The 15,035-nt window shown below is 43.7% G+C and overlaps 1 protein-coding gene across 1 annotated transcript in view; it reads right to left on the bottom strand.

Moving 5' to 3' along the window:
* Window positions 1-13,204, bottom strand: part of NOLC1 (nucleolar and coiled-body phosphoprotein 1) — a 184,936-nt gene extending 171,732 nt beyond the window's left edge. Inside the window, exon 1 of the mRNA XM_033942768.1 lies at window positions 13,104-13,204. Coding sequence (XP_033798659.1) covers window positions 13,104-13,172 — 69 coding nt within the window. The 5' untranslated portion in view covers window positions 13,173-13,204. The remainder of the gene's footprint in view (window positions 1-13,103) is intronic.
* Window positions 13,205-15,035: the final 1,831 nt, after the last annotated feature.

Raw genomic sequence — 15,035 nt, 5'->3', positions numbered from 1 at the left:
GGAGATCGCTCTGAGGAAAGGGATGTTACCAGTGGTGTGCCTCAAGGTTCTGGTCTTGGGCCTGTTCTTTTTAACACTTTTATAGATGATATTGCTGAAGGGTTGTCGGGTAAGATTTGCCTCTTTGTAGATGATACCAAAGTCTGCAATAGAGTAGACACTCCGGAGTGTGTGAATAACATGAAGAAAAACCTGGCGAAGCTTGAAGAATGGTCCGAAATTTGGCAGCTAAAATTTAATGCTAAGAAATACAAGGTCATGCATTTGGGCTGCAAAAACCCGAGGAACGGTACAGTTTAGGGGTGAAGAGCTTATATGCACAACGGAAGAGCAGGACTTGGGTGCGATTGTATGTGATGATCTTAAGGTGGCCAAACAGGTTGAAAAGGTGACGGCGAAAGCTAAAATGATGCATAGGGAGAAGTATGGCCAGTAGGAAAAAGGAGGTATTGATGCCTCTGTAAAAACCTCTGGTAAGACCTCATTAAAATATTATGTACAATTCTGGAGGCTGCATCTTCAAAAAGATATAAAAAGGACGGAGTCGGTCCAGAGGAAGGCTACTAAAATGGTATGTGGTCTTCGTGATAAGGCGTATGGGGACAGACTTAAAGATCTCAATCTGAATACTTTGGAGGAAAGGCGGAAGAGGGGGGAGATATGATAGAGATGTTTAAATACCTACATAATATAAATGTACATGAGTCAAGTCTCTTTAATTTGAAAGGACACTCTGCAATGCAAGGGCATAAGATGAAATGAAGAGGTGATAGGCTCTGGCATAATTTGAGAAAATACTTTTTTACTGAAAGGGTGGTAGATGCATGGAACAGTCTCACAGAAGAGATGGTGGAAACAGAGACTGTATCTGAATTCAAGAGGGCCTGGGATAGACACGTGTGATCTCTTGGAGAGAGAAAGAGATAATGGTTACTGCGGATGGGCAGACTAGATGGGCCATTTGACCTTTATCTGCCGTCATGTTTCTATGTTTTAATGATGGGGGAGGGATGTTGAGGAGGGTCTACCCAAGCCAACTCTAGGTCTAACCAAAATAGCAGGTCTGGCTTTGCTATGGAGGAAGCAACTGCTTTATTCCCATATCAGACCCTTTGGGATATGCTTCTGGAAAGCAGAATAATGTAATTTGCATAGTTTATCACAAGTTTCATTATTCCTACTTCAAGAGTCACTAAGCTCTGGTACTGAGATATTGCAGGTAAGTGACTTCTGTGGTAAACTAAGTTGTGGTAAAAAGGGGATTAGTTGCTAAGATGCAGTTTAATAGTGTAATATTTTTTTTCTTTGTGATTTGAAGAACTACATATTTCATATATCAATTAAAAGCAAAAAAGGCAGCAGATAAAAACCTTATGGCCTTTCCATTCTTCCCATCCATACTATCTACTATCCGTTCCTCTCCCTTAGAGATTCTATGTAATTGTCCTAAGCTTGCATAAATTCAGATACAGTGTCTCCAACACACAACAACAAAAAATGAATTATCAGCTAAATATGTCCAGTGCAGACTCACATTTAAAAGTATTGCTTGTTAAGGATATGCAATTGTGAGTGCTTGTTTGGTTCATGTGAGGCACCTTAAAAATAGGTAAACTCTAGAACTCATTGCCAGAGGATGTGTAAGAGTAGTTAGCGGAGCTGGGTTTATAAAAGGTTTGGACAAGTTCCTGGAGGAAAAGTCCATAGTCTGCTATTGAGACTGATATAAGGGAAGCCACTGCTTGACCTGGATTTAGTTGCTTGGAATGTTGCTACTATTTGTGTTTCTGCCAGGTACTTGTGACCTAGATTGGCCACTGTTGGAAACACAATACCGGGCTGGATGGACCATTGATCTGACCCAGTATGGCTACTCTTATGTTCTTATGATGAGTGCATTAAAAACAAAAGTGTAAAAAGAATTGATAACCCCCCACCCAAACTGCAAATATCTGAAAACTGAAAAAAAAAAAGGAAAAAGAGCAAAAATTAATTGGCTATGCACATCTCTAGTGTCTGTAACTAGAAGTACCTTCAGTTGCCCATTGGCATCCCTGCAGTATGCTACTGAAGATATTTGATATTTTGGACTTTATATGAGACCAAAGCACCAGTCAAGTGGACAGTGAAATGGAGCTACTCAGATGAAAATGTTGATTTTTCTCCTTTGAATACTCTGATCAGTGGTTTGGTCTGTAAACATTACGCAGTTTTTATTTGTCCTTTATTTTAATAAGAGGGAAGGGCTTCTGAGTATCTTATGGCAGTGGTTCCCAATCCTGTCCTGGAGAACCACCAGGCCAGTCAGGTTTTTGGGATAGCCCTCATGAATATGCATGATAGAGATTTGCATATAATGGAGGTGACAAGCATGCAAATGCATATTCATGAGTGCTATCCCAAAAACCCGACTGGCCTGGTGGTCCTCCTCTATGGCAGTGATTCCCAACCCTGTCCTGGAGGAACACCAGGCCAATCGGGTTTTCAGGCTAGCCCTAATGAATATGCATGAGAGATTTGCATATGATGGAAGTGATAGGCATGCAAATTTGCTTCATGCATATTCATTAGGGCTAGCCTGAAAACCCAATTGGCCTGGTGTTCCTCCAGGACAGGGTTGGGAACCACTGCTCTATGGCATGATAAACTACTAAGATAGTTGAGCAGAGAGGGTGCTCTCTATTCCAGTGGTTCCCAACCCTGTCCTGGAGGACCACCAGGCCAATCGGGTTTTCAGGCTAGCCCTAATGAATATGCATGAGAGATTTGTATATAATGGAAGTGAGAGGCATGCAAATATACTCCATGCATATTCACTAGTGCTATGTTGAAAACCCGATTGGCCTGGTGGTCCTCCAGGACAGGGTTGGGAACCACTGCTCTACATGACTATCTCATCCTTGAGGAAGATTCATTTCAAAGAGACTCAGACCTGCACTTTTTTACTTGCAGCAGTGCATGAATGGCATCATTTTCAGGACTATGTACGATTTCTGCTTGACACTAGTGCAGGGGTGTCAAAGTCTCTCTTCGAGGGCTGCAATCCATTCGGGTTGTCAGGATTTCCCCAATGAATATGCATGAGATCTATTTGCATGCACTGCTTTCATTGTATGCTAATAGATCTCATGCATAATCATTGGGGAAATCCTGAAAACCTGACTGGACTGCGGCCCTCAAGGAGGGACTTTGATACCCTCTGCACTAGTGCATACAAGAGACAGTTGAAAGTCTTAGTCACAACAATATTTGAGAATGTGAATTGGTTGGATTACTGCGATTCATAGCTTGCAGGATAGGGTAGCAACTGGTCACTCTCTTCTCTGAGACAGGGAGTATGAGAAACAGGGTACAGTATACTGTATGTGTATTTGTTTTTCCTATGTTTTTAGGTTTTGTTTTACTTGTCTGTCTTCTTGTTGTGATCTGCCTTTGTCCAAAGGCAGACTAGATATAATAATTAAATATACATTCCTAAGCCTGCGGGTTTCATTAGATTTACTGAATCTGAGCAAAAGATGAAGATGGAACTCTTTGCCTTCTGGTTGTTTTGGACAAGCATCTGATTGCTGTAGTCTCATGCATTTTTATTATATAGTAGTTGAGTCTGTTCTTTCAGGTCTGATTAAGGGGCAGAGCCCATGGCTAGGACTCTTAAACCAGATTATCTGTGTAAGTTTGATATCAAAACATCTTTAAAAGGCTGCAAGTATCTAGAGTTGTTCCTGCTGGTTTAATTTCATAATAGCTGTGGCTAAAAGGATGATTTGCCTCTGAGGGTAGGTTTATAACAGATCAAAATGCAGAAGCCAAGTAGATACCTATTTCATAAAGAAATATAAGCAACTGTCGGGTTACCATTCAGTTGATAGCAGTCAGCAAAGGGGGGGGGGGAGGGTTTAAACTAAATTTTACTCCTTAATATTTTACACACATTTCACTTGCAGGAAACAAGAAATTACAAGTCCACATTAATGGGGATACAGAGATAATACATGAAGCCTTAGTCAGTGGTTTGTTTGGTTTTGACTACCACTGGCTAAATTAGACCTGGATATTCATGGTACATAGACGTGTCATGCCACTGGGGCTTGTGTGCATCTGAGAAGTTGAAAGCTCTGCTAGTCAGTACTTTCGCTACCAGTACAGCAGGGGTTTCAAAGTCCCTCCTTGAGGGCCGCAATCCAGTGAATATGCATGAGATCTTATGCACTGCTTTCAATGCATATTCATTGGGGAAATCCTGAAAACCAGACTAGAACGCGGTCCTCAAGGAGGGACTTTGAGATCCCTGCAGTAGAGCCTCCCAAGGCAGACAGGTTTCACTGGAGATGTCAGACTCACGATGTACTACCCTTCTGGGCAGCAGCAGATGGGCAGTGTTGGAGGCGGAAGATCGTGTTTGATGTGACAACAGCAACAACATCGAATCTGTACTGCATAGAAGGCCTTGCAATCTACTTCTGTATTCTGCCACGAAAACTTGATGATGTTCATCAAGTCACTTGGACTCGAATACAAGTCGATGGCACCTATTAGTTCAATGCTGGTCCATGGCTTTGAACATTCGGGTCTTCAGCAAACCTGAAAGTTATGCAGGTGCTGGTCCATATTCAGTGCCAATATGCCGCATACTTAACTAGGCAAAGATAGAATAGAACAGTGGTCTCAAACTCAAGCCCTTTGCAGGGCCACATTTTGGATTTGTAGGTACTCGGAGGGCCTCAGAAAAAATAATGTCTTATTAAATAAATGACAATTTTGCATGAGGTAAAAACTATAGTTTATTAATGTTTTCCTTTTGGCTAAGTCTTAATAATAAAATTGTAATTTATAGCTAAATAGACATGATTAAGAAACTGTTTTATTTTACTTTTGTGATTATGATAAACATATCGAGGGCCTCAAAATAGTACCTGGCGGGCTGCAAGTTTGAGACCATTGGAATAGAATAAAAGGCAATCCTATCTGTCCATTTAGGTATGTGAGCAATGACATTGAATATGCCCAGTTAAGTGCTGCTGAATATCAGCAGATGGCCCGCACAGTACGGCTTAAGTGGGCTGGAGCCTTTCCTGCCCATTTAAACTATGCTGAATATTGATCCCTGTGTCTTTTTAAGATTCCGGCACAAATTGCCAAAATGGCAGCTAAACTGCACCCATTGTACATATATACCAACAATTAAGCTGGCGTAAATTCACATGGCTGAAGTGTGCAAGTGGGCAACCTGGAAGAAACAAAAGTATCCAAACCAAAAATAAATAAATAAATAATTCCCCCAAGAAAATCCCATACCTTCTGTCACCTGTGTCAAGCTTCAGCCTTGATTCTAGCTTCCTTTACCATAGCCCAAGGATGTCCAACCTTTTGGCCGAAAAAAAATGTTTCTGCAGTAAGACAGAGGAGGGAGCCGGCAAGATGGTAAACACCCAGGGGCAGCAAAGGAAAACACTGCATCGCCCTCGACTGGGGCCACACAAAATACTTCACTGGGCCGCATGCGGCCCTCAGGTCGCAGGTTGGACACCCCTGCCATAGCCTTTCCAAGGGGAGGCTGAGGTCTGCTCCAAGCTTCCCCCCTCTTATAGGGCAGTAGGCTCCTCCCCTAAGCACCATTCTGGGATCAGATTAGGAAGGAATACCCAGTGGTGTACCAAGGGCAGGGAGGGAGCGATCCACTATGGGTGAAGAAAGCTCAGGAGTACTGGAGTGGTCGCAGGTCTGCACGCAGCTGTCAACTCTGCCGGCCGCTGCCCTCTCTGACATCAACTTTCTGTTCAGGGACGGGTGACCAGCAGAGCCAACGACCGCAAAGGAAGCCCGCAACCTTCCCACTGCCTGGAGGAGGGGGTGCTCCAGCCAGAGGGAATACCTAACTACCTATTGTTTCTCTTGGAGGATCTGTCTTTAAGGCTCAGATGATTACTCTTTTCTAACTGTTCCCTCACAGGTTGATTCTGCGGTTGACAGACCAAGCCTGTCCGGCATCTTTCTATTGGGTCAGGAACCAATTCTTGATTTCTAGTCGCCGCCTTTATGTCATATTTCTGAGTTCCTTTGCTTGCCCTCACAGCCAGCCACTTTTCAAAATAGTACAAGGGTCTGCCAAAGACACTCAAAACCTATATTGTGCACTTACCAAACCGTGACAATCCGAACTCCCTATGAAAAGAGCACCAATATAGAAGGGTACTTGCTACTGAGCAAATGGAATAAGCTGTACTGTTAAAGATTCCTACACAGATACAATAGCCTTATTTTATTACTCCCGTTACTCTATTTTATCTGTCTATATACTCCACATCTTTATTTATTTACTTAATTCATTTCCTATCTTGTTGTCCCCAAAGAGCTCAGAACGGATTACAGCAGGGGTGTCCAACCTTTTGGATTCCCTGGGCCGCATTGGCAGAAAAATAATTTTCTGGGGCTGCGCAAACGCTGCAGCAAGACAGAGGAAGGAGCCGGCAAGACGGTAAACACCCGGGGGCAGCAGAGGAAAACACTGCATCGCCCTCGACCCCGGGGCCACACAAAATACTTCACAGGGCCGCAGGCTGGACACCCCTGATGTAGACTAAACCTGAAATGGAGACTCCCATGAAAGCCAAGTTCTATTTTATAAGCAGCACATTACTTGTGAAAAAGGAAGGCATGGATTCTAAAAGGTGCCTTAAGTTAGGCGCCTAAGTTAAGTTGAAAACGCTGTTTAAAAGAGAAAAAAAGCATTTAAAAGAAAAATGTAGGCACGTACTGGCACCTATAAAAATGGTCACGGAACACACTCCAAGAAAAACTGCCACAACCTAAACTAGATAAACATTATGGTATTATCCATGCCAGTCTTTACGTGGCTTGTGTGGTGTGCACAGTTTTGACTCTGAGCGCCCCCTTGGTGAACCTGTTTTGACTATTTCTGCCTTTTTTGTTGTACCTATAAAAATGGTGCCAGAATCACACCTATGGCAGCGCTTTACAACGCCTAACACCATATTAGGCATGGCTAACGCCAGAAGTGGCATTAGGTATCATAAACGCCTCTGTAGGCGTGATTCACATAAAAGGTAGGCACCAGAAATGTAGGCTTTGAAAACCCTGGCCTACATTTCCAGTGCCTACCTTTTCTAAAGCCATGATTCTATAAACGGTGTCATCACATGAGTGACATGCAATCAGCGACCGTTTTTAAGGCAGCCACCGCCAATTGCGCCATTTATAGAATCTAGGCTGAAAAGCGTTTCTGTTTCTTCAGTATTCTGCTATACAAAAATAGAAAAGTTGCACATTTCCTAAAGCAGATTAGGACAACCCAATTAGGACCTGGATTGGCTACCATGACAACGGGCTGCTGGGCTTTATGGACCATTGGTCTGACCCAGTAAGGTTATTCTTATGTTCAAACCTTTTTTAAACCCAGCTATGCTAAACACTGTTTCTACATCCTTTGGCAATGAGTTTGAGTTTACCTATTTGTTGAGTGAAAAAATATTTCTTCCTACCTGTTTTAAAGGTTATTCCATATAACTTCATTGAGGGTCCTCTAGTGTTTGCACTTTATGAAATAGTAAAAAAAAAATTATTAACTTCTACCCATTATATACTCAGGATTTTGTAGATCTCAATCATCTTGCCACAGTCACCATAACCTCTTTAGCATTTCCTCATATAACAGGAGTTCCATCCCCTTTATTATTTTGGTTTCTCTTCTACGAAACCTTTTCTAATTCCACTATCCCCTTCTTTTACGAAACTGCGTCAGGAGCAGTGTGGGCCATTCAGTGTGGCTCCCCCCACTAGAAACTGCTATTGCAATTTCATAAAAGGAGGCCTATATCTTTTTTGAGATACGGTGATCAGAATTGAATGCAATACTCAAGGTGAAGCTGCACCATGGAGAGATACAGACATTATTGTATTCTTGGTCTTATTTACCATCTTTTTCCTAATAATTCCTAGCACTCTGTTTGCTTTTTTGACGGCTACTTCACACTGGGCAACCTAGCATCAAGTAACTATGAACTGGATTATTTTTCCCAATGTGCATCACTTTGCAATTTGTCCACATTAAAATTCATCTGTCATTTGGATACCCAGTCTTCCTGCAATTTTTCACAGTCTGCAAACTTTGGAAAAGTTTTGTGTCATCTGCATATTTAATCGCTTCACTTGTCCTTCCAATTTCCAGACCATTTATGAGTATGTTACTTAGCATCGGTCCTAGTACAGATCCCTGCAGTACTCCACAATTCACCATCCTCCATTGAGAGAAAATGTCCATTTAACCCTAACTTCTGTTTTCTGTCCAATAACCAAGTCCTAATCCACAACAGAACACTGTGTTCTATCCTAGGACTTTTTAATTTTCTTAGGAGTCTCTCATGAGGAACTTTATCAAAAGCTTTCTGAAAATCTAGATAAACTACATCAACTGGCTCACCTTTATCCACATGGGGAGAGTGTGGCACAGTGGTTAAAGCTACAGCCTCAGCACCCTGAGGTTGTGGGTTCAAGCCTATGCTGCTTCTTATGACCCTGGGCAAGTCACTTAATCCCCCCCTTGCCCCAGGTACATTAGATTGATTGTGAGCCCACCAGGATAGACAGGGATGAATGCTTGAGTACCTGAATAAATTCATGTAAACCATTCTGAGCTCTCCTGGGAGAACAATATAGAAAATAAAATAAATAATAATGTTTAGTCATGCCTTCCAAGAAATGAAGCAAATTGGTGAGGCAAGACTTCCCTTGGCTGAGTCTGCTCTGTGTTCTGTAATTTTATTGTTTATAATAGTTTATACTATTTTGCCTGGCACTGACGTCAGTCTTACTGGTCTATAATTTCCTGGATCACCCTTGGAGCCCTTCAATTTTTAGGTACGACAGACAATATTAACAACAGGTTGCAGATCGGCAATTTCATGTTTGAGTTCTTTTAGTACCCTGGGATGTATACTATCCGGTCCATGTGACTTATCACTCTTTAACTTGTTACTTGCAAGTTCACTGAGATTTCTTTCAGCTCCTCTGTATCTTCAGCCTTGAAAAACATTTCTGGTACATATAGATCTTTTGCATCTTCTGTAAAGACTAAAGCAAATAATTCATTCAGTTTCTCTGCTATGGCCTTATCTTTCCTGAGCGCCCCTTTTTCTCCTTCATGATCAAACAGTTCCACAGATTCCCTCACAAGCTTTTTGTGTCTGAGGTACCCGAAATGTTCTTTTTGAGTTTTTGTCTCTGTGGCACGTTTCTCTGTATATTCTTTTTTAGCCTTCTTTATCAATGCTCTGCATCTAACGACAGTGCTTATGTTGCTTCGTTTTTTTTCATTCACGTCCATTTGTTGAAGAAATCCGTTTCTAGGTTGATTTTTCCATTTCTCCTCTCTCTTCTTCCCTTCCTTCTTTATATACCTGTCACTGATCTTTCTATGTTTCTTTTCTCACTTTTGTCTTCTCTGTCTCTACATTCACCCACGTGATGGTCACCTCTTTCTCCTTTTCTCTCTAGTCCTTAGTCTCCTTTTCATTTACTTACCAGCTTTTCCTATCGCCCTCATTCCCTCTCCAGTAATCCATTGCCTCCCTCTCACCTTCTCCATTCTCTTATCCCCTTTCTGTCTTTCACTTACCCTCTAATCCCCAATTTCCAGTCTTCTGTATGTACCCTCTCAGCCCTCATACATCCTCTATTGCTTCTTGTGCCCCTCACTAGCTCGTGATCCATCCCCATCTCTCCTTCCTTCCCTTGTCACTAGGTAATTTGATCCTTTTGGTGAAATGATGTGGCAGGAGGAGGGGAGGGTTATGGATCAGGATGGGAGGGGGGTCGTATCCCTTAGGGTGCAGATGTCCTTTGGGTGAAGTGAGGCAGCAGGAGGAGGGGATGGTTATGGATTAGGATGGGAGGGGGGTCGTATCCCTTAGGATGCAGATGTCCTTTGGGTGAAGTGATGCAGCAGGAGGAAGGGAGGGTTATGGATCAGGATGGGTGTGGGTCGTATCCCTTAGGGTGCAGATGTCCTTTGGGTGAAGTGATGCAGAAGGAGGAGGGGAGGGTTATGGATCAGGAGGAGAGGGGGTCGTATCCCTTAGGGTACAGATCATGAGAAGGGAATAGGTCCTATGCCAGTGGTCAGTGAGATGGAACGGAAGAATAGGATGGGCTCTTGGCCTTGGGGTGAGGGTGATGGATCAGGAGATGGGAGGGGGTACTGTCCTTGGGGTGAGGGTGACATAATCAGTGCTGCAGCAGAGGGAAGCCCTAGCAGGGCAGGTCACGAAGAAGCCATTTAGAGTGCTGCTGCTGCTTTGGGAGGCCTCAGAGGTATGTCAGGTTTCAAGGTGAATTGGTGGGGTGCTGCTGCACAGGGGGATGGGTGGGAGAGGAGGAGAGATGCTGCTTAGGGGGACAGCAGGGAGGAAAAAAGCTGCACATGGGGGAAGAAATGAGAGAGGAAAAATTGTTGGGGTGGAGATGAGGAAGGGGGAGATGAAACAAAGAGGTAGAAAGGGGTGAGAGGGAGAAATCCTTCATATCGGAAAGGGAGACATGCATAGGGAAAAGAAAGGGAGAAATGTTGGACAAAGGCTAGACGGTGATGCATGGGCAGGGAGAAAGAAATATTGCACATGATAATGGAGGGAAAGAAAGGAAAAATGCTGAATGGAGGGAATAGAGTGGTGTTTGACCCAGGCCACAATGCAGGGAGAGAGAGACGATAAACAGTGGGAAAGAAACAAATGTTAGATAAGACATTTGCAGGTAGAAAAAAATAATTTTATTTTCTATTTTGTGATTACAATATGTTAGATCTGAAATGTGTATCCTGCCAGAGCTGGTGTTACACAGCAAGCATGAACTAGGACCTAACAGAGAGAAAAAAATGTATTTTTTAAATTTGTTTACATCACAGTGCTGGCGTGGAGTTGGAGAGGGCAAAGTGGGGTGGGTGGGTGGAAAAAAACCCCCAAAACGCCCAATTGGGCTGGAAAAGTGAATCAAATAAAAAAAAAAATGATTCAATAGACTGAATGAAATAGAATTGAATAAGTTTTCCCTGAATCGGGCAACACTACGTACCACCTCCCATTTTGTAGGCTGTTAAGGGCTCACATGCTATTCCTGTGTTAACCAGTTAGCACGGGGTAATATAGCTATGTTTACTGACTGACACAGGAATGCCCTCCTTCCATCTCCAGACATTCCTTTAAAAAGCCCATTAATAATATTTTTTAGTGTGTGATTAGCGCATACACATTCGGCACTTACTCAAGATTTCTTGAGCACATCCTGCGGTATGCTTTTAAGCTGCATTAGGCTTACATTATTGCCTAACACAACGTAGTAAAAGGGCCCCTGACTTACCTGTTCCAAACTGCCTACCTGTGAGACAAGAGTCTGAGGCCCTGTAGTGAGGCCCCCATGCCAGTGGAATGATCAGAATGAAGCAGACAAAACATCAGTACAGCCAGGTTAGAGATCCCAAACAGAGACTAAAATGACCATAAATCGTCGGCCAAACATGGAGTCTAAGTACAGGCTAGAGAGTTGCGCAGGGACAGAAATCCCACCCATCCTCACCCGTCCCCGCCAAGATCCTCTCCGTCCCCACCCATCCCCATCAGGATCCTCTCCGTCCCCACCCGTCTCTGCCAGGATCCTCTCCGTCCCCACCCGCCTCCGCCAGGATCCTCTCCGTCCCCACCCGCCTCCGCCAGGATCCTCTCCGTCCCCACCCGTCTCCGCCAGGATCTTCTCCGTCCCCACCAATCCCCATCAGGATTCTCTCCATCCCCACCCGTCCCCATCAGGATCCTCTCCGTCCCCACAAGGAATTACCTCCATCTCCGCCTGTCCCCCAAAAAAGCAGCAATTACTTCTGACAGGATCATCAATTCCACAGTTTCTTTTGTGTTTGCGCTGCTGTTTTCCTTGTGGAATCTCTTTGGTGGAACTCTTTTTTTGTTTTCTGTTCATGTAATTAACTTATAAACCCTCTCTTTTACTAAAGCTGACATGTCCATTATATTATATGGACGAACCCTGCTTCCAAAGCCTTCCATCCCCATGGGAGTCCTGTGGGCCATAGGGGGGTCCCCATAGGAGTCCCGTGGGCCAGAGGGGGGTCCCCGTGGGAATCCCGTGGGTTAGGGGGATTCCCGTGCAGACCTCTAGTACAGGCCTCTATATTGTCACAAACACTCCTCAGAGCAGAACTAATCTGTGACAAACACTGGGATTCTGGCGTGTCCTCTTTAACCAGGGGTATCTTCAGGACTTTTCGGTTGGCCCTAGGCGACTGCCTAGGCCTGGGAGAGAAAAGGTAAGTATGGGTTCCCAAAACACCACCAGTCAAACCACGTTCTTCAAGTAAGAATAAGATGTTTATTCTGACCTCAGTGGTCAAAAAGGTGCAACATAAACCAAAGTCACTTTAGCATTTCATTCAAAACCACAGTCCATTGCAAAAATAAAGAAATACCAAACAGAAATCTCATACAGATGGTTTTGCCTGAGATCTTGTACTCTGATTCAGAAATGCACTTTATAATGGTGTTTCAAACACAAGTTAAATTCTCTCCCAGCAATATTTGTTAGAGGCATGAAACAGCTGTCTTTCAGCAGTCAGGCAATGTTCAGAACAAACCCTTGTTACAAACAATATTAGATACCTCATTAGGCAGTAAGCCACAGCACAGCCTTGCAAACAGCCCAGCGTTTTTCTTCAGCTACCTCATGGAAGGCAAAAACAAACAGCTGAGGGAGATAAGCTAATTAGCTTCCCAGGAACGGGAGCCACAGTAGGATTTTCACAGTTCAAAAATAAACTTAAATATTCAACCTTTAGGTTCTTTTGCTCAAACTTGGCTTTAAGTAAATCCAGTAGTCAGTATTCAGTTAAGTATTGTACTTAAACCAAAAATCATAATAAAGCCCAAACACATAGCAAATTCTTCAGGCTTTTTCTCACCCAGAAAGAAAGCCATGAGAGAGAAAAAAAACCCACCAACTGTTTCACAGTTACTCACTCTCTGTCTTTCTCATTCAATGTCCATGGCTTCTGCCTGGCTCTCTATCACAGGACCAGCGGTTTGTACCTCCATGCTTTCCACACCATTAGGAAACTGGAAGCCTGAGGTGGGGAGGAACTCTTCCACCTCCTGCATAGGCCAATCTGGAACTTCTGGCTCTGCTGTTTGGCTCCACGGCTCCTGCCCTGCCTTGGGCTTTGGGAGGGACTCACCCTGGTCACTCGCTCCTCTTCCTCCTCCTGCTGCTTGCATCAGTCTGCTCTTAAGCAGCTCAGAGCCAATCCCTTTCAGCCTGTAGCGGGGGATGGGCTTTGGTTCTAAAGTAGCTTTTCTCTGCCTGGGTTTATTCAGTGCAGCTACATTCCTTATGGCTTCTCTAGCTGCCCTATAGCCCAGAGGTTGCTGTTGCCAGTCTGTCTGCCTCTGTTCCATACCATTATCATTCTGAATATAGGGGCAAGAGAGGTCAGCCTCAAGTTGACCGCCAGAATCAACCTGGTCAGCTCTTCTGCACCGGATCTTACAGAGTCAAGACTAGAGCTGATGCTGGGTTTGTCACAATATTTACCCCCCTCCCCCCTTTTACAAAACCGCAAAAGTAGTTTTTAGCACTAGCTGGCACGCTGAATGCTCCGCACTGCTCTTGATGCTCATAGGAACTCTATAAGCATCACTGAGCAGTACGGAGTATTCAGTGCGCCGGCTGACACTAAAAACTGCTTTCGCTGTTTTGTAAAAAAAAAAAAAGGAGGGGGAGGGTAGTCTCTGCCCTGTATCCAGGGCACAATATGTACTGGCCTGTTGATATAATTAGATTACTTCTGCCTCCGTTTATCCGGCTCTTTACTACGGGTGCAAAAAAAAACCCAAAAAACAACAAAAGGCAAGTTTGATGGCCAAGCCACCATGCATCAATTTTATTGGATAATTAGAAGTCTCAGGTCATTAAAAAGGGACTTTGTTCTGATCTGAGACTTCAAATTATCCAATAAAATTGATACATGGTGGCTTGGACATCAACTTGCCTTTTGTTTTGTTTATTTCTACAGTAAGGCACGTTATTTCTCTTTTTTCTCTTGTCCTTTACTGAGGACCCAATGTGGCTCGGTATTTAGCTTGTGCTTGATAAAAGGGCGGGGGGGGGGAAGGGATAGTTTATTCTAATTATGATTTTTTTTAAAATTCCATAACGTTTTAAAATAGGAGGCAGTTAGGTTTTCTTTTTTTGCTAGTCTCATTCTCTAATAAGAAAATTAGCATGGAGCCTGCAAAAAACAAATACAAAAAAAATGTATTTATTTAAAACTTTTATAGACTGCATAATCCAAAGGTCTGAACAGTTTACAATTAAAACAAAACAAAACATACAAGGGCTCCTTTTACAAAATCACGGTAGTGATTCCCGTGTGGCAAATGCAATGAAACCCATTCAATTCCTTTGAGCTTTGTTGCATTTGCTGCACCAGGAATCACTACCATTCTCCGCCCCCCCCCTACATGCTCCTTCCCCACTCCCCCCGCTTCCCTTCCCCGTACCTCTGTAACGATCCTGGTGTGAGCAGCAACCCCCAACCTGCTGTCGCACCTGCGTGGGCTCTGCCTCTGATGTCACTTCCTAAGTACAGGTCCAGGAAGTGATGTCAGAAGAAGAGCCGATGCAGGTGAGACAGCAGATTGTGGGTTGCTGCTCACGCCACGAACGTTACAGAGTTACGGGGGAAGGGAAGTGGCGCGCGTGGCATTGGGGAAGGAGCAGAAGAGGTGGAGAAGAGGATGGGTGCCACACTCCTACCAGGATGGTGCCCAGACCAGACCCCCCACTCCATCACCCCTTACTACACCACTGCTACCATGGCTTTGTAAAAGAAGCCCAAAATCTGAATGAGATAATAATAATAATAACAGTTTATATTCCGCAGGACCGTGAAGTTCTATGCGTTTTACAATGATTAGAAAGGTTACAGATTGAATGGAATAAACAAAGTACAGACTTAGTGA

The sequence above is a fragment of the Geotrypetes seraphini genome, chromosome 4 (genome assembly GCF_902459505.1).
Source record: "Geotrypetes seraphini chromosome 4, aGeoSer1.1, whole genome shotgun sequence".
Classification (NCBI taxonomy): Eukaryota; Metazoa; Chordata; class Amphibia; order Gymnophiona; family Dermophiidae; genus Geotrypetes; species Geotrypetes seraphini.
This window is presented reverse-complemented; position numbering and strand designations above follow the sequence as displayed.